The 18,177-nt window shown below is 32.9% G+C and overlaps 2 protein-coding genes and 1 long non-coding RNA gene across 7 annotated transcripts; 1 reads left to right on the plus strand and 2 right to left on the minus strand.

Moving 5' to 3' along the window:
- The first annotated feature begins 2,991 nt into the window (after positions 1 to 2,991).
- On the plus strand, positions 2,992 to 6,575 carry LOC107419994 (cysteine proteinase mucunain). The gene is made up of 5 exons (XM_016028846.4): positions 2,992 to 3,700; positions 4,796 to 5,031; positions 5,123 to 5,263; positions 5,389 to 5,841; positions 6,121 to 6,575. Exons 1-5 carry the CDS (start codon positions 3,226 to 3,228, stop codon positions 6,214 to 6,216), a joined length of 1,401 nt encoding a protein of 466 aa, XP_015884332.3. The 5' UTR covers positions 2,992 to 3,225; the 3' UTR covers positions 6,217 to 6,575.
- Positions 6,120 to 11,097, minus strand: LOC107419980 (uncharacterized). Of its 3 annotated transcripts, none has more exons than XM_025074804.3 (8): positions 10,509 to 11,097; positions 10,375 to 10,428; positions 10,138 to 10,269; positions 9,933 to 10,041; positions 9,778 to 9,819; positions 9,594 to 9,650; positions 8,836 to 9,480; positions 6,120 to 8,426 (listed from the first exon to the last, which is right to left on the minus strand). In XM_025074804.3, the coding sequence occupies exons 1-7, from the start codon at positions 10,706 to 10,708 to the stop codon at positions 8,845 to 8,847; spliced, it is 1,230 nt and encodes a 409-aa protein (XP_024930572.3). In that variant the 5' UTR covers positions 10,709 to 11,097; the 3' UTR covers positions 6,120 to 8,426; positions 8,836 to 8,844. The 3 variants fall into 3 exon arrangements, with proteins under 3 accessions (XP_024930572.3, XP_015884315.3, XP_048331051.2); XM_016028829.4 differs by having other exon boundaries at positions 6,120 to 8,433; XM_048475094.2 differs by lacking the exon at positions 6,120 to 8,426 and having other exon boundaries at positions 8,657 to 9,480; positions 10,509 to 11,096.
- Positions 11,098 to 13,401: 2,304 nt separating this feature from the next.
- On the minus strand, positions 13,402 to 18,041 carry LOC132803710 (uncharacterized). Of its 3 annotated transcripts, none has more exons than XR_009638923.1 (3): positions 17,512 to 18,041; positions 17,012 to 17,149; positions 13,402 to 14,616 (listed from the first exon to the last, which is right to left on the minus strand). It is a non-coding gene; the product is annotated as an uncharacterized LOC132803710 (long non-coding RNA). The 3 variants fall into 3 exon arrangements; XR_009638925.1 differs by having other exon boundaries at positions 13,411 to 13,891; positions 17,512 to 18,039; XR_009638924.1 differs by having other exon boundaries at positions 13,465 to 13,886; positions 17,512 to 18,034.
- Positions 18,042 to 18,177: the final 136 nt, after the last annotated feature.

Here is an 18,177-nt window from a genome sequence, read left to right on the forward strand (position 1 = left end):
TTTTAAAACCACATTAGATTAACATATAATTAAAAAAATAATCTCTAATAGTATCGTGCAAGATCTTTATTAAACTGAGATAACATTGAAACAAAAAAAAAAAAGTTCTATTAAACTCTTCGCATGTAAAATTTTTTCAAATAGTGAGTTATAAATTCATTATTTTCTCTCTCATCTCTTCTATCAATTCACACATTTTCTCTCTTCTCATATCTCTTATTATACATCTTCTAACATGTCACTTTATTTTATTTAAAATTTTAACTAAAATCTATTAAAGAATAATTTTAAATAAATATTATTTAATGATTGATACTATGCCATGCAAATGCCAACACCTTTTAAATTCTTTATCAAATCTTTTACTATATAAATTTCAATGGAAATAACTATCAGAGATGCAAAATAGGTCACACTCCTCACCCATTAATAATGCTTAATGATTAGTATATATATTTTTGTACATAAATAACGGGTAAGCATCTTCTCCCTCCTCGTAAATAAAAAAGAAAAAGAAAATAGAAATGACACTTTTTTCCATTAAAAAAAAGTTAACGACGAAATTATTTTGCATAAAAGCTATAAAACAACAACTAATCTACAATCATAATTTTTTTAACTTATAATCGTATATTGAAAATTTGAATTCACAATAAAAAATTAATACCAACCGCAGCTTATCCTTTTGGTGGTATGAAAATTTAGATATAAATACTTGTATAATTCATTTATTGGAAAAAAAATAAAAATTTGTATAGTTTTGATCTATTCAAACATAGTTTTTATGTTGAGTACCTATAATTGTTAAAAATGGTTATATGTTCAGTTAGGATGTTAGTTTAACCCTCGGTTGATAATTTAAACTGTGAAATGTAGGTTTATAGTTTAAAAACCAAGAGAAAAACACTTTGGAAAATCATATTATCAATCACAATTTCTTCCTAACCTCTTTTTCTATCCAATTATAAATAATTAGTAACGATTCATTTTTTTTCTTTTCAAACTTCTTTGAAACATCTTTTTTAAAACTAAAATATTGATATTCAATTACAGTCAATATCATTGTTCAATGCATGATTAGCCAAAACAAAAGCATCCATGGATTTTTTCAGGAATATATTTATATAAGAATCAACGGATTCCATAAAATTAATAATATGATGGCAGCGATAATAATACATTCATCTTATATTATCTACTGAAAATTTATTCGACCTTGATATACAGATAAAGCGTCACATCACAAATGAAAAACTTAAGAAAATTTTAGCAATAGCTTGTCTAGTTTCCAAAAAAAGGCAATTCTTCATTTTTTTCAACTTGCAGTAGATTTCTAAAATTAATTTATAAATCAATAATAAAAAAGAGAATTAAATGTTTATTTGATGATATAGTTGATTAAAATAGACTTTTTACCTTTAAAAATTTATATAATAAATATTTTTTAAATTATTTTATTAAAAATTAATAAATATTATATTGTAAATAAAGAAAATTGTATTAAATGTTTATTAAAATTTTCAAATAAATTTTGAAAAAGTTTTTTCAAAAATTCAAAAATTAGATTTTTATAAAATAATAAAAAAATTATTTTTAATCAATAAATATTTGTTGATTATTATTAAACATCTTTATTTCTATTTATAGATAATAAAACTTTTTAAATATCAAATTAAATTATTGGAAAAAAAAAAAAAACTACCAAACTCACCATAAATTCTTTCCCCACATGCAGATCCACTCCATCCCTTATGTCCACCAAAAAAAAAAAAAAAAAAAAGGAAGAAGCAATGCTATGATATCTTATTGAGAGTCCAAACAACACACTAAGAAGGTCGACCACTCGACCTCGCAGTGATGGGCCACGTATCTCCATATAAAAGAGAGCATTGCCGAAATATCTATTTATATTAATGCTCCGTGACGCAAGCAATAACATCTAAGGCGCTTGTATTTTCTCAATTAATAAAACCTGGCCCCTTCTCATTATAATATATTAATTTCGCTACCACCTACTCCGTTACAGGGATATTCCAAAAAAAAAAAAAAAAAAAGAAAAATTGTGAGGTTAAGTGTATATCAATCTATCTCAAGTGGAGATTTTTAGGGATTGACATTCACAATAATGCCTATAAAATATGACCTTTTTTTTTTGGCCTTTTAAAAAGACCTTTGATTTTATACCTCTTGTATAAGATTTCAAATTATTTAGGGAATCAACACTATTCACATGAAGTGCATAGGAAAAATAATTATACTTTTACATCACATGTCTTCCGATTATAAAAGAAAAAACAGTACAATTTTCTAAAATTTGTGCCATATAACAGCCTATTTATAGGGGAAAAACATAATAGTTGGAAGTAAACCAAGAGAATGCTAAAATGAAAATGGCATACTGTGAGGGGGAGACTTTTTTTTTTTTTTTTTTTTGGGGAATAAAAAAATTATGAAAATATAGTTAAAAGAGAAAAAAAAAACATAATTTTTTTAAAAAAACCAATAAAAAAATAGAAATAAATACAAAGAAAGAAGTTGCAAAGGGACAACGGGACGAAAGTGTCTCCACACTTTTCGGTGGGGCCTACTGAAAAGGACAAAAGAGCAGTCTCAGTCATCTACTCATCGAAGGCATCCAACCTTGTCAGAGGACGTGGCCAAACTCAACTCGCTTAATAGGGGATCGAAAAGTCTTTGGTCCTACCCACCGGTTTTAATTACGCTCACAACCAGCACGTGAGTGAAATTCAAAGGTAAACTGCAGTGAAAATAAGAATATGTTAAGGCATTGTACGCGAAGAGGCGCGTGACACTTGCTTTGTTTTCTTACAGCTCCTATTTCTTTGGTTTGGTTTCATTATCACGTCCGTATACGCCTAATCTCCTCACTCCTTCGTTGTGCTCGCCTATTTCGGCAGATACTGATTTCTTTATTTCTTTTTTGGTAATTGTGAGCTCCTCATTTCTTCACTTGACAAAATTCTTATTATTTTTCTTTAATTTTCTAAGACCAATAAAAAATAAAGACCTGTATTATCTCCAATAAATATCATTCCCCTTGGTCTCATAATTTATTATCAATAAATAATCAAGAAAAAATAAAAATAAAAAAAGACCAGCCATCCTCCTTTTGCCTTTATAAGGGCATCTCCACTTCCCACAGTTTATCATACACTATTATTGTTCCCAATTTCCTCCTTCCTCAGACAAAAAAAATAAAAAACTATGGGTTCCTACAGATCCTTCTCGGCCGTGGCCATGGCCACCCTCTTCTTTGCTCTTTTCACCTTATCATCGGCGCACGACATGTCGATCATCGCTTACGACAACAGTCACGCCGACAAATCGAGTTGGAGAACCGACGAGGAGGTGATGACCATGTACGAGGCGTGGCTAGCCAAGCACGGCAAGGTCTACAACGCCTTGGGGGAGAAGGACAGGAGGTTCGAGATCTTCAAGGACAACCTCAGGTACATCGTTGAGCACAACGCTCAGGACCACACCTACAAGCTTGGTCTGAACCGGTTCGCCGATCTGACCAACGAGGAGTACCGGTCAACTTACCTGGGTACCAAAAAATCAATTCGTAAGAAGAAGTTCAGCAATCGTTACGCACCCAAAGTCGGTGATAAGTTGCCGGAGTCCGTTGACTGGAGGAAGGAAGGTGCTGTTGTCGGCGTCAAGGACCAAGGAAGCTGTGGTGAGTTTCTTTACTAGTATTACTATTATTTCGATTTTAGTTTTTTTACCTTTTTAAAATAATAATACGTGACTCTGTGGAAATAGACGGCTTAACTTGAAGGGTAGTTTTGGCAATAAAGGATTTTATTTTCTGTAAGATGCATGAATTGTGAGAATCTCCTATCTTCTTTACTTGGTTTGGTGATAAAGATTAAACTATAAAAGTCAGAGAGGGAGGATTATTGAAGCTGTGAGTGATGGGATCGGAGATTGATCGAGTTTTTATTTTTATTTTTATTTTTTGTGGGTTAAATGATACTCTGCTTAATTGTTTATTATTCATTTATACGGTTTTGAAAATTTTGGGAGTAACGTTCTTTCCGTACTGGACCAAGTAGGAAAGGAAAAAAGTAAATAAACAACTAAAACGAAAGAAATGATAGAAGAATTTGTTGTTAGAGAGAGCAAATCAAGATCTAGGATTGGCTCATAACCAGTTTACCTGCAATAGATTAGGAAATTTTTTTTTTTTTTTTAAACATTAGGTATAATTGAATTTTTGTCGATTAATAAGAGTAAGCTTTTCCCTCGATTTGAGGTACTGGCCCAGGCCTATTTTCAACTCTATGGACCCACTTAAAATATCACGGTGTTGGTGGGCCTTTTCGGTGTCTTATTGCAATAATTGCAATCATCCTCTCATATATTATCTATTTATTTATTCTTTAATTGTTTCTTGATTTCAATATAAAACAGCACAATCACAATTAATCATGCAATAGATATTCTGATGCTACCCATCGATGATTTGCTCCTAACATAGATTTAAAGTATTTCCGATAAAACAGTAAATGTTTAATATACGTAGATATAAGAGCTGATATTAGTTATCGAAGTTAATATGTATAGATTTTTCTTTCAAATTACTTTCGGTCAAAATATATTTTATAATCAAAGGTATTGATAGCGAAGTAGTCGACCTGCCTTGGAAGTTGGAAATGATTGCTTTTGAAAACTTGGTATTCCATCAGGACTTTTAAAGACTTTGTTTTGCTTCCAATGTGTTGTGATCTTATGATATATTTTGTAACAATTGGATAATAATATTTTGAAGGGAGTTGCTGGGCTTTCTCAACTATTTCTGCCATCGAAGGGATAAATAAGCTAGTAACCGGCCAGCTTGTTTCACTGTCCGAACAAGAGTTGGTAGATTGTGATACTTCCTATAACGAAGGATGCAATGGAGGTTTAATGGACTATGCTTTTGAGTTCATCATCAACAATGGTGGAATTGACTCTGAAGAAGATTATCCTTACAAAGGTTACGATGGCAAATGTGACCAGTACAGGGTTAGTATTTGTTCTTAAAAAAAAAAAAAGGTCTTTTGAACAGATATGAATAGACGGAATGATATGACCTCATCCTGTTGGTCTTTTACAGAAAAATGCACATGTGGTGTCCATTGATGATTACGAAGATGTACCTGCATATAATGAGGTTGCATTGCAAAAGGCAGTCTCAAAACAGCCAGTGGCCGTTGCCATTGAAGGAGGAGGCAGGGATTTCCAGTTGTACGAATCAGTAAGTCCGAAGTTTTTTTCACCCTATCGGTTTTAGTATTTTTGTATTTGGAATTCTCGTATGACTTACAATCCATGTAGCAAAGAATTGATGAATAAAATGTTTGTTTTCCTTGATTTCTTCAGGGTGTATTCACCGGAAGATGTGGTACATCATTGGACCATGGTGTTACCGCTGTTGGATATGGCACAGATGATGGTGTTGATTACTGGATTGTGAGAAACTCATGGGGTGCTAGCTGGGGAGAGGAAGGCTATATCAGGATGAAGCGTAATCTGCTGGGTGCAAGAACAGGAATATGTGGAATTGCGATGGAGGCTTCTTACCCAATCAAGACAGGAGACAATCCCCCCAACCCAGGTCCATCTCCTCCATCTCCAGTAAAGCCTCCACAAGTTTGTGATAATTACTATTCCTGTCCAGAAAGCAACACCTGCTGCTGTACTTTTGAGTTCGGAAATTATTGCCTTGAATGGGGATGTTGTCCTCTTGAGGCTGCCACCTGCTGTGATGACCACTATAGCTGCTGCCCACATGACTTCCCAGTCTGCGACGTCAATGCGGGGCTCTGCTTATTGGTAAGACCAACTTAACTTATACTGTTTAACATTCTTAGCTATGCTAGTGCTAGTGCCCCTTGATCTGGGCATTTTAAGGTATCACACCAACAGGAAAAGAATTTTATCTCAAGGAACAAGATAAGTTATTCCAGTTACTACTTGCATGTTGATTTGATTCAGCCTCTTTGAACTTATGAATCTCATTTTGTAGGGTCGTGTAAGTCCTCTAATCTCTGAAATTTGTTGTCACATTATAGTTGCTCTGTGGTTGCTTACGTAATTTCCTGTTTGCTACAGAGCAAGGACAATCCATTAGGAGTGAAGGCATTGAAGCGCACTGCTGCTAAATCTCACTTTCCTTTTGGAAAATTCGGCTTCAGGGGCAGTGCTTAAGTAAGCACTAAGGTATTTGTGCAGCAGTGACAAGGACAAGGATGGATCTAAAAGTTGGGAGGGTCTTGGTTTCTCCTTGTTGCTTTTGTCATGCTGCATAAACAGAAACAAGGAAGGATCAAACAGTTACAGCATGCTGGTTTCTCCTTGTTGCTTTAATACGCTGCATAATCCCATTTATGCCATCTATATATTTAGACGGATGGACTGTTTTAGATTATTTATGCTGCTTATCTGTATATAGCACTGTATTAATATGTTGCATTTGAACTGCAGCCAGAGACAGATTGTTTTCCGTTTCTAAAATCCTGTGTAAATTCAGTCATAAATGACAATTGGCTTTTATCAGTTGCTTATCATTTTATGGTTCTCTAAGCTTTTTCAGTGCTAATGTGCACACACTTTTTCGCATTACCCAAAAATAAGTTTTGATAAGATATAAATTAATATGTCACAATGCATAGCTGAAATGGTTAGGCCATGATGCCTTGGTGTTCTGGATATTAGCTGTTTATCATAATCATTATTCTTGGTAGAGAAATCAACATTATATATTAATCATTATAGATGATTGTTTGCTGAAAGAGAATGAATCGCTCTACGCCCTGCTTGCTTCAGGAGAATTTCCATCCGTACTCTCTTTCATTTAGGTTCAATGGAATCCTTTTTGGTTAGCACAAAAGTAAAAACTTTTAAGGAGGGCATACCAGTTTTAACCCTTTTGTCTTTTAGGCGGTATGCGTATCCATAGTATGTAAACATTGATCAACAGTTCACCTGTTGGGAACATGAAATATTGGGGAGGTGTCACGACTAAATTATGATTTAGAGTGGAAAAGTGTAATTGAGCGACGTTTTAACTTGTAGATAAAAACATGCCCCTCCCCAAATCTTGGGAAAATTGGAAGTGTCGCAACTCTTCAAAGCAAAGCAGAAAAAAAAGAAATGGGAAATTGGGAATGCCATGCGTCTGGAGTATCCAATATAATATTTGATATGATTTGCGTCTTGAAGAATTAAAGGCTACAGTCTTGGCTGTCTCAACTATCAAATCCTACCAGCTGTATCCTAAATTTAGATGGAAATGTCAAAAGTAGGATGCCGCTCTTGGAAAATTGGACAACCGTACGTGTCTACTACTCTCTCCACAAATGAACTTCCAAAACAACCCATTAATGCTTTCCACAATCGGCCGTTCTGAGAAAATGAGAAAATTCGAGGGTTCATATAAACGGATCTTAAAATAAGGTCTATCCAGTAAGTTAATCTTTTATTTTTCTCTTTATTTTTTTACGTATCTGCTAGATATTTTCTTTTATTTTTCTCTTTATTTTTCTATGTATCTGCTAGATACTTTCTACTTTCAATGGAAATGCCAACCCCAAATTCACATAACACCACCATTGTGTAAACTTTGTTGGTACTTTTGTCGAGACTAAACAGTCTTCGTGGCCTTTTCTTCAAGTCGTAAAGTTGGCAGTGTTTAAGGTGCTCCCACTCGTTTTCCAAAAAGAAATTGGCTTTTCTGTTTGGGGAGTGATTCAACAATAAAAACAGGGACTGCTATTCAAAATCGTCAAATAAATGGGTCCTATATATTAAAGAACACTTATCTGTAGAAAAGTAAAATTAAAAAAAATAAAATTAAAAAAACTAATGAGTGATCCATTTAGTATCTTCTATCAAAGCCATCCAAATAATATAACAGTTGGAAAAAGCAATTGCTGGGACTGAGAGGTGAACTTTAAGTGCATGTCTAGGCAAATTTACCCAGTATATGTTAAAAAACAAATATTTTTAACTTCTGGGTTTAACCTTGTGCTTATCAGAAGGATTAGTTATCCAGCTTAAAGGAGGAATACGGAAAATTATGGACAAGTATGAAGGTTGAACAATATGGAAAATCAAATACTTTCTTACACACCAAACCTATTATTCTAATTTAAAACGAAGACTGATTAGCCGCTTTCAAAGTTTCAAAAAACCAATCAATACGTCATTTTGAGCAATTAAAAAAATATCAGAAGATTGAGGTTGGGGACCGTCCATTTTGCCGGGAGATGGATGCCATATGTCGCATGCAACATCATGATCCAACTCCACCATCTCTAGTCATTTTTTTCATCTTCAATTTGTTTGGGGGACCATCGCATATGGTGGAATACCACTCCTTCAAAGGATAGGGATAGCCACAGTTGTTGAACCCCACACTGCACCCTACCAAAAACCTCAAATCACTGGAAATGACCATTTTCATTTTTGTCCATTTTCTTCTTCCTTCACAGATTATTGGAAGTATATATGTTATCTAAAAAGGTTCAAATAGTTTAAGCTTGTACTTGATATATGCATTTATTTTATGTTTTGCGCTTTAACCTCTTTTCAATTTCGTGGATTCTAGTAATGAAGCTAAAGCGAAAGCCAAAGAAAAGAAAAAGAATAAGAAAGAAAGAAATCCTATATTACAGACAACACATGATGAATGATTAATTAGATGTTAACAATTCTATCAACAAAAATCTCATTGGAGATTTAAGCAAACAGAGATACCAACCACCCACCAGCCAAAGCCAAATAAGTACCAAAAATTAAGTATTTATGATAATAAATGCAATGTACCTTTCCTACTTAATTAAGTTTTAGAGCATCACTCTGACTCTGGGTCTCTCCCTCCCTCGAGGGTCCAAATCCCGAGCCTACTTCTCTGCCTACATTGGGGTTTAGGGAGGGACAGCGCATTTTTTCTTCAGCTGCATCAAAATGACACGATGACTCCACCTTTACATTGCCACCATTATTATTAATCTTCATTATTTGGCCCGTAGAATTGTTGCTGTTGTTAGCCACAAGCATAGCCGTGTCTCTGGTATCAATGTTGCTATAGGACGGGACCACAGAAGGCAGCTTCGTTAGAAGTGCTCCAAGGCTGCATGACATGGAAGGTAGCAGAGGTGGAATTGACCATATTGGTGATCCTGCTGTGCCTGTGCCATTCTGTGGTGCGTTCCAACCCAAATTGATGGACTTAATGGGAGAATCATCACCCACTTCGCTGAACAATCTTTTCATCCCAGTTAATTGGCGCTTCTCATAGACTGATAAAGCTGCTGCTTCATGAGTTTCAATTATCTGGTTATTTGGTTTGAGGATGTAGGGATGTTGGATTGGTAGATATGGTCTTTGCATGGCGAACACACCTGGTATGCTCTGGAGGTAGCTGAATTTCCTCTGTATGCTGATCACCAGATTGAGATCTTCCACAATCTGGGATAACCCAACAAGGTCATTAATTATTTTGAATATTTGTGGGAAATGAAATTGTAACAAGAAAGAGTTGAGAGAGAGAGAGAGAGAAAGAGAGAGAGAGAAAGAGAGACCTTATCAAATGAGCCCAATTGAATTATGCCTTCTCTAACCGATATGATTGCTATAGTCTGGTAAAAATAGGAAAAGGACAAAGAAAGATTTTGTGTAAGCTTCATTGCGCTTTTGAGGGATTGTACTTAAAATTTGCTTTTCATTGTAACATCTACTTATGTTTGATTTTCTTTAAGTACCAACCTGAATGCCTGATTTGAATTGAAAGTCCCAGGCCCTTGGTTGCTGCAAGTGGCAATAGTTAAACGGAAAAATCAGGTTTTTTCCAAGCTAGCAAAATGATTATACTTAAAGCACTGAATTTCTGTAAATAAGCAAACATTATTGAATTGGCTTACTGGTTCAATGGATACATTCCATGAGGAAATGAAGCCAGGATCACCTTCATTTGAAGTATCTCTGAAGACCCATTTATGGCTATTATCTGCTGCCACTTTCCCCACTAATCTGTAATCATTAACAATGGCAATCACAGTACTCTGCACAGCTCCTTCTTCACCAAAAATTTTATTGCCTAAAAAAAATTAGAATTTGGATATTTACCCTTCTCCGTAATTGTAAACTTCGTGTGACATCTTGAAGAATACATCAGCTCCAAACCTTCCCTTAATGTATCCATTCCCGGCTTGCTCGCATTCAAAGGAGTCACAGAACCCATCTTCCCAAACAAGAATCCTACAACACACCAAAATTTCAAGCAAACATAAAAAAGAAAAAAATCCCATCAAAAAGGAAAAAGGAAAACATGGGTCCTGTTCACAATTCTTATTTAACTTTTACCAGTTCCTTTTGTTTCCTTTGGAGCGATCAAGAGCACCACCTCCATAATCCCACCTGCAAAAGAGCAATAACTGACTTACATTAGCCAAAGGATGAACTACTCTGCAGTGCGGTTTTTATAGTGCTTCCCTTACTTTGGAGGAGGATAATTCCGAGGCAAGATCCTCCAAAAGACTGCGTAAACCCACTTCGAAGAATTAGATGAATCGGAATATGAGCATAGGGTCCTCAATGTGTGCTGCAAGAGACAGTTAAGCATGGGGAGTCCACTTTCCATCGTCACAGAGCACACAGAGAGAGAGAGAGAGAGAGAGAGAGAGAGAGAGCAAAGCATTAAGCATAAGGTGGCACTGTGCTTCTATTTCCCGTCATAAATTGAAAAGAAAAAGAGCAGACATGGAAAAATAGCTATGCCACGCGCAGGTTGTGAACGGGGACAAAGAACCAACCAACCCCAACTGTACAGTGGCCCTGCAATGGTTGTTTTAGTGTGGGACCTTGATATTAACGATTCAGAAAAGAAAGCCCACTTTCGATGACAATTTTTAACGACCCTAGCCAGTACCAGTGCTAGTAAGCTGGTACCAGTCCTAGTGCTAGTGGTAGATTTAAAATGGTGGAAGAGTTGCCCACAGTATATCGCGCAGTGATACATCATTTCTTGTGCAGAAAGAGCAAGCCTTTTCCAATCTCCACGATTCTAAGCTTTATTTTATTCGGCCTGTCTCCTCAAGACTACGCAATAAGACGAGGAAGCTTCACAGTACGCGTTTTAACTTGTATAAAATTTTCAATAATTTATGCCAACAGAAATATATTTTTGACTGCTGAAGCCAATTTTTACTTTTTGCTACTTCTTCAGGGGTAAAGGGGAAGCTTTAATTTGATATTGATGATGTTTTAGATGAGTTCAACGATTTAATTCAATTATTCCATGCTGGGAATTCAAGTACTGTATGAAATTGCAGCAGTTTATTATTCGTAAAATCATTATTACTTTTTTTCATTTCAATTCAATGCAAAGGTATTCAACCATATTCCCAACCAATTGTTGCTGGAAAATTATCTCAACTAACAGAGAAGGTGAAACTTGGTTAATAACTAGCAACTTTTTATAAAAATATCACGTCAAGATTATTGAATGATATTTAACTTTTATTTATTTATGATGTGGACGTATCATCCCCGTTAGACTGGTGTTCATCGTTAATAACAACGAATTACATTTTTAAGCATGCAAATCTTATTTGTGTCGGAAAACCATATCGTTTAAATGTCATTAGCAGGTTATATACGTCACCGTAACGAATGGTTTTGTTGTCCTCAAGTGCTGATTTGTTCCCTTCACTATTGCCTGCACAAAACCTTGTCTAGGCAATATCCGGCCCCTCTCTGCGCTGTCACACACCCACACTTCAACCCTCCATTTTTCATAAACTTTTTTATTTTCTAATTTTTTTTTTCAGGTGAGAAGGATGGCCATAGTCCAAAAATAAAAAACAAAAAATATTTGATCTAATTTAAATTAGGCACTTGCTTCATCGGCAACGGTGACTAAAGTTGCTTCTTTTGGCTTTGCTTATGAAAACCAACAATAAAACATTTCGTTTCTCTTTCTCATCTCCAAACAGCGTGCCAAGATGGCTACTAAACAATGATGCTAATTCAAGCAATTCAAAATTTATAAGACTTTGCATGTACCATTTGTCTTGTTTGCTGATCAAAAATCTAAAATTTACAAATATATCCACCCGTTGTTGTTTTCCTTGTAACTTCAACCAACTTTAGGTGGTTCGCCGCTTTTTGGTAGGGCAAGCAAACAATTAGATTATTCAACGAAATTATTTAAGGCGTCCTCAGGGGACATTAACCAACTAATTGCTTCCTGTTACGCTACAATATTCTTTGTTCAATAAAGAAAATAACAGGGGAAGGGGCCAAGTAAAATTAACCAAAAGGTATTTTATTTAATTTGATGTGAGAAAAAAAAAATGAATAAGAATATCGACCAAAAAATCGCTAGTCCATTCACATTTAATACAAAAAGATATGATCTCGACAACTCCTCTCTAAAAAACCTTACTGAACTCTAAAATCAGTGCAAGTGATCATTTAGATTTAAAAAAATGTTGTTTGACATTCATTTAGAATCATGGAATAGCAACCGTTTGGTGATAACCTTAAAAAATTTAAAACTAAAAGAAAAATGAATTAATAATTAAATATTACATATGACGGTGATAGCTTATTATATGGTTTTTTTTTTCTTTTTTGGTAATAACCTAAATATAAAAGATAAATATTACCGTAAGATAAGTCAGTGAACAAAAATGTTATTTATTATTATTTACGAATGATTATTGATGAAACTTATATGTTAAATAATAATTTTAAAATTTTTGATATAATAATAATAAAATTAAATGTTATAATTAAAATTTCTTATATAAATTGGTGACAAAAAATGAAATATATCCCATTATAAATCTTTATAAGAATATCCCTATTCCGTATTCCATGGCGAGGCCTTTAATTTAATCCCATACTAGCTACCATTCCCTTCCTTATCTTTATGGATAGAAGATTTCTCAATATCTGCCTCTCATTGGCGTTTCCAATATCCACATTCCAGTAGATCCTTCTCATCATTTTTAGTTTTCAATGCCAGATACTCCAATCCCAGATGGTAAGTCCCCAGCAATTTAATATATATGTATATAAAATTTATTTCCCTCTATATACGCCATGAGCCATGTGAATGATTGGAGACGATGATTTGAGGATAATTGTGGCCATAAACACGAGGACTTCACGCCCAAAATATAACCAAATCAGAAGACAGAATAGAACCAAACCGAAAAAGTTGGAACTGATTGAATGAATCAAACTTCTGATTAGAAGACAAACGGACACGTGGAATGCCTTGTTCTTTTTTGTACAAGCCGGAATTGTATTTTAAATAATTTTAAAACTAATTAAAACATAAACAATTTATTTTGATTCTAGTCCATTATCATGAGATTAAATCATTTATGGATTTATATATTAACTACAAGAAGCACAAAAATAAAAAATAATCATAGAAAATATAAGTACAATCTTAAAAGCTTATAAATACTATTTTACTTTCATTAAATAAAAAGTTGTCACAAAATACTTATGTCATAGATGAAACTATCTTAGCATCATTGCTATCTTCCTAAGATAAATTTGCTATCTTTCTAAGATAAATTGCAAGATTTAATAGAAATGTATTAGGTTATACCTAAATCAAGTTTTTATTATATCTTGCAATGTACAAAATAATAATGTTAGTGTTACCATCATAATATAGTCAAAATGTGCTATGAGTTCACAAAAAGCTGATAATAATCTATCATGTTAATATTAACAAAAAGATGGTTCCCGTGATGACAAACTAAGCATTGTCTTTAAACTTGGCAAGCGGCTTCTTACTTCCTTCATCAAATTCTAAATATTTTCAACATTCAGCACTATTGGATCTGCCTCACCTGCACTTTTGAAAGCCATTAGCTTTAGTTTCTTTGTTGCCTTATTTCTTGTAACAGGCTTTAAAACCAAATTAGCTAAGATTTTATCTTCATTGTTTACTTGTTCTATCTTAGCATCGTCAATATTTCTAGACATATCTGATTTTGAAAGTTCCAATATACATGCATCAGAACATTAAATAAAAATCCATGTAATTTCACTTAAGATATAATATATCAAACATGTTCATACCTCTCAATTCACTTATGTCCAATGATTTTCCACTTTACTCTTCAACAATTTATAAAACCTGACTAACTTCAACATCGGTTGAGACATTTGTTTGTGTCAATGTATTGATTTCTTTTGAAAGAGTATCACAAATAGAAAGAATTGTGTATTTTCATCTTATAATATTATGATATTCATGTTTAGATGCTTTAACAATTAGAAGCTTATGACTACTGGATAATGTAGCAATTTTTTCAATATCTTTAACAGTATCCTAAAAAAAAGATTCATAATTAGTACTCACATAAGCATTTGCATAATTTATATATGTTTTTTCAAAGAAGAAGTTAAAACTAACAACTCATTTCCTCAAATAGATATGTAAAGAATTATATTACCCCATCAGAGTTATTCATCAACTCATATGCAGTGCAATCAAGAAAATTTTCAGCTTGATTTTCGAATAATGTAACATTCAAAAATGAAGAATCATCTATCAAATCAACAATGATGTGGCACCTAAATAAAAGAAGAATTACCAATTAGAGGTGATAATTAATCATAAAATAAATAATATGAAATGCATTTAGCGTACAACATTTTTTTGTACTATAATTGAATAAGGGATTTTACATTATACAAAATTGAATGTGATAAAAAAATATTAAGCTTCACACCAAATTGTGCTATTAGATTATAGGACTTACCGTGCTAATACAATCCTAAAGTATAAGATGGCTTTGTTATAATATTACCAACCCAACATAGGTCACCAAGAGAACCTAGCCATGCTTGTTAGGCTTAAAATGCTGAAGAACAAGGCCGTGAGTATAATCTTATTGAAAGAAAAATCATGCACATGAATCTAAGTAACCGTGAACCACCTTGGGAAACTAAAATACAAAGTTAACCAGTATGGCATGGTGTGCACGAAAAGAAAGACCAAAGAAAAACCAAAAAGAATGATTTTACCATGGCAATGATAAGTCCCATCCAGGGATAAAACCCAGTTAAGAAATTGACCATTGGACAAAATCCAAAGGTAATGTTAGGAATCAAACCAATAAATGGAAAATGAGAGCTTTAAAAGGAGCACACTGGGTAAAGAAAGAGGTATGCTTTCGTCATTCTTTTACCAAGCTTAAATGTTAATTTTTTAGCTTGAAAGGGAATTTATTGCCCATGAGGTCTTGTTAGAAGGTTGGCTTGGTAGTCGAACTTAGATCATTGAAGTGGCATTGGGTGGAGAGAGCGGAGGTGAAGATTGAGGCATTAACCTAATGGATTATAACAAAAGATAACGAGCAACAACTCTTTTTAAGGTTTTCTATGCATATAGCTAATACCACTTTAAAGTACATTTTTTTCTATTTTAACCTTGGTTTGTTATCTACATTATAATTTCAAGACTGCATTCACAACTAATAAAGATCTATAAATCCATATCCAAAATCTTAAACACACCAAATTCTATTTTCATGATAGAAAATGCAAGGTAAAAAAATATATAAGAGAAACAAAAGATGGATAAAAAGATAAGATCAAACATATTTCAAAAAAAAAAAAAAGCATTTTTTTTAAATATTCAACTACATAAATCTAGTAATCAAGCATGTAATACAAAAAAAGAAAAGAAAAAAAAAAACCTTTAATGACACCTTCATATATTTTTGCAATATTTTTTTTTTCCTTTTAATAATAGTTATACTATTATTCATGACAACTTATGTAGAGAAATTATCAATATTATCCCTACCTACCAATAATAACATACTAACACAACAATTTCACAAAACCAAAATTATGTAAATTTTTTTAAAAACTTTAAAAAAGATATTTAGAAAAAAAACAAATATATATATATATATATATATAAATACCTGAACTTGCCAAACTTGTTAACAAATAAAAGTGAGATCAAATGTAAGATGTAGCAGCAGTTAACACTTTAAAAAAATAAAAATTTACAGAAACATTAGCAAGTATATAATTATAAAAATAAAAATAAAAACTACATTTGCTATTTTTTTTTTTAAAACAAACTTTTAATATCCAATAAAAATTAAAGATAAAACAAGACAACAAATCAATTTTTTAAGGACTTTTATTTCTACGAAAAAGCCAAAATCTACACTTTTTGAGGTTGAAAAATTTAAATAATAACATATTAATTTTATATGTAGCTTCTACATCCTTAGCATATAATCTTCTTCTGTTATTATAATATAAATAAGAATAGTCATAGAATTTGATCATGTTTTACTATTTATAATATATGTTTCTTCATCCCTATCTTTTACAAAAAACATAACAATCCGAAAAACAAAAAAAAAAAATGATAGAATTCTAAAAATCCTCAATGATATTCAAAGCAGTCAGCAGTGTGATCCTATGATTCATTTACGTGATATCAAAACTACTTATAAATCCTTTGCTTTCGATTTTCTTCATCTTTACTAAATCACATTTGGCTCTGTAAGAAAAATATTAACATGAGGCTAAAAGGCTTGACCTTTTTTATCTTTATCAACTAAGAAGATTAAAATGAAATTGAAACTATTTTGAATAATATAAATTGGACAAATTTATTTTTATTTCTCCTACCTATATTTTATTTTTTAATAATTTTTTTGTCTTCTAGTATGGCAAACATGGGCCTTCTGTGAGTCTGGAAATTAAAGAGAGAGGGAGATGGAGGGAGGGACTGAAACTGACATTTCGAAAAACTAGCTTCCATGATAAATCACACATTACATTACTCTCTCTCTCCTACTTTCTCTCACTCTTTCTTTGCTTTTCTATTTCTTTCTCTCTCTCTCTCTCTGTGTCCAACAGCACAAAGTCTTTTAATAATGCATATTCATAGATGGGAGGTGAATCGGTACAAACCTACTTTTTTGTATAGAAAGAGTACCTGATGCCCTTTTTGATGTGAGAGTGGGTGGTGCTGTTTTTTCTCTCCAAACTCTCTCTCTCTCTCTCTTCATCTTTCTTCTCTTTCATTACTCTTTCAAAAACTCCATTTTTTCCCATTTATTTATCCAACCCATCTCTGTAAAATTTAGAAAAATAAACAAAAAGCAAGCTTTAAGCTTAGCAACAAGGTCAGACCACGTAGAAAGACCAAAAAAGAAAAAAAAAAAAATCAAACATCTTAGAAAGAGCAGAGGCAGATCAAATAAAAAATATATCATAGATTGGAAACAAAAATACAAAAACGTACAAAAACAAAATACAAAAAAATGGGGAAAAAACAAGAAAAGAAATCCAAAGCAAGATTGCATGCTTCTCCAATAATCATAAAAAATAATGTTAAAAATTGCTCAAAAACCATCCACCCTTCACTTCAAATTTGAGGAGAAAGGAAGAATAAATAACGAAAGAAAGAAAAAATAAAATAAAATATATACTCACCAGATAAGCTAGATGAAATTGAAACAGATTCTAGAGTTCTTTTTCTTTTCTTCCTTTCTTTTTTTTTTTTTTTTTTTTTGGCCTTTTTCTTTTGGAGGTGACTCCGAACTTCAATGGAAGAAGGAAAGAAGAATCCATAGGCAAGAAAAGATCACTTCCCCTACAAAAGTTAGTAAATACTTGAAAAGATGTTAATAGCCCTCGAATTCTTCCAAATTGCTAAACGAAATGCCTAAATATAAAGAGATAAAATGATCACTAAAGTGTATTTATGGATATGCAAACTAAAAGCACAAAAAAATGTAAAATGCTGAAAAGATGGTCGTTTTTTAACCATTATAAATAGTAAAACATGATCAAATCTTCCGGTTTTCCTCATTTATATTATAGACTAAGGATATACACACACACACACACACACACACACACACACACACACACACACACACACACACAAACACACTATATGGCAAAGCGAGGGAAAATGTATTTTCACACACACAAACACACTATATGGCAAAGCGAGGGAAAATGTATTTTCACTAACCTTGATATTTTTCTTCAAAATAAACTGACGTTGCTATTTATTCCTGAAAGAGACGGGTATAAATGCGTTGCCTCAGTACAGGGTTCTGCTCTTTTGGGCCTCTAAAGGAAGCCCAATCA

Source organism: Ziziphus jujuba, chromosome 5 (assembly GCF_031755915.1).
Source record: "Ziziphus jujuba cultivar Dongzao chromosome 5, ASM3175591v1".
Classification (NCBI taxonomy): Eukaryota; Viridiplantae; Streptophyta; class Magnoliopsida; order Rosales; family Rhamnaceae; genus Ziziphus; species Ziziphus jujuba.

What these genes read in the sequence shown, in the direction of transcription:
- LOC107419980 (XM_025074804.3), bottom strand. Translation starts at nt 10,708, where the DNA reads ATGCTTTGCTCTCTCTCTCTCTCTCTCTCTCTCTCTCTCTCTGTGTGC. An exon ending in CGGAATTATCCTCCTCCAAA is followed by an intron (nt 10,429 to 10,508) that starts GTAAGGGAAGCA and finishes GCTCTTTTGCAG; the next exon opens with GTGGGATTATGGAGGTGGTG. An exon ending in AATTGGGCTCATTTGATAAG is followed by an intron (nt 9,481 to 9,593) that starts GTCTCTCTTTCT and finishes GGGTTATCCCAG; the next exon opens with ATTGTGGAAGATCTCAATCT.
- LOC107419994 (XM_016028846.4), top strand. Translation starts at nt 3,226, where the DNA reads ATGGGTTCCTACAGATCCTTCTCGGCCGTGGCCATGGCCACCCTCTTC. An exon ending in ATTTCCAGTTGTACGAATCA is followed by an intron (nt 5,264 to 5,388) that starts GTAAGTCCGAAG and finishes TGATTTCTTCAG; the next exon opens with GGTGTATTCACCGGAAGATG. An exon ending in ATGCGGGGCTCTGCTTATTG is followed by an intron (nt 5,842 to 6,120) that starts GTAAGACCAACT and finishes TGTTTGCTACAG; the next exon opens with AGCAAGGACAATCCATTAGG.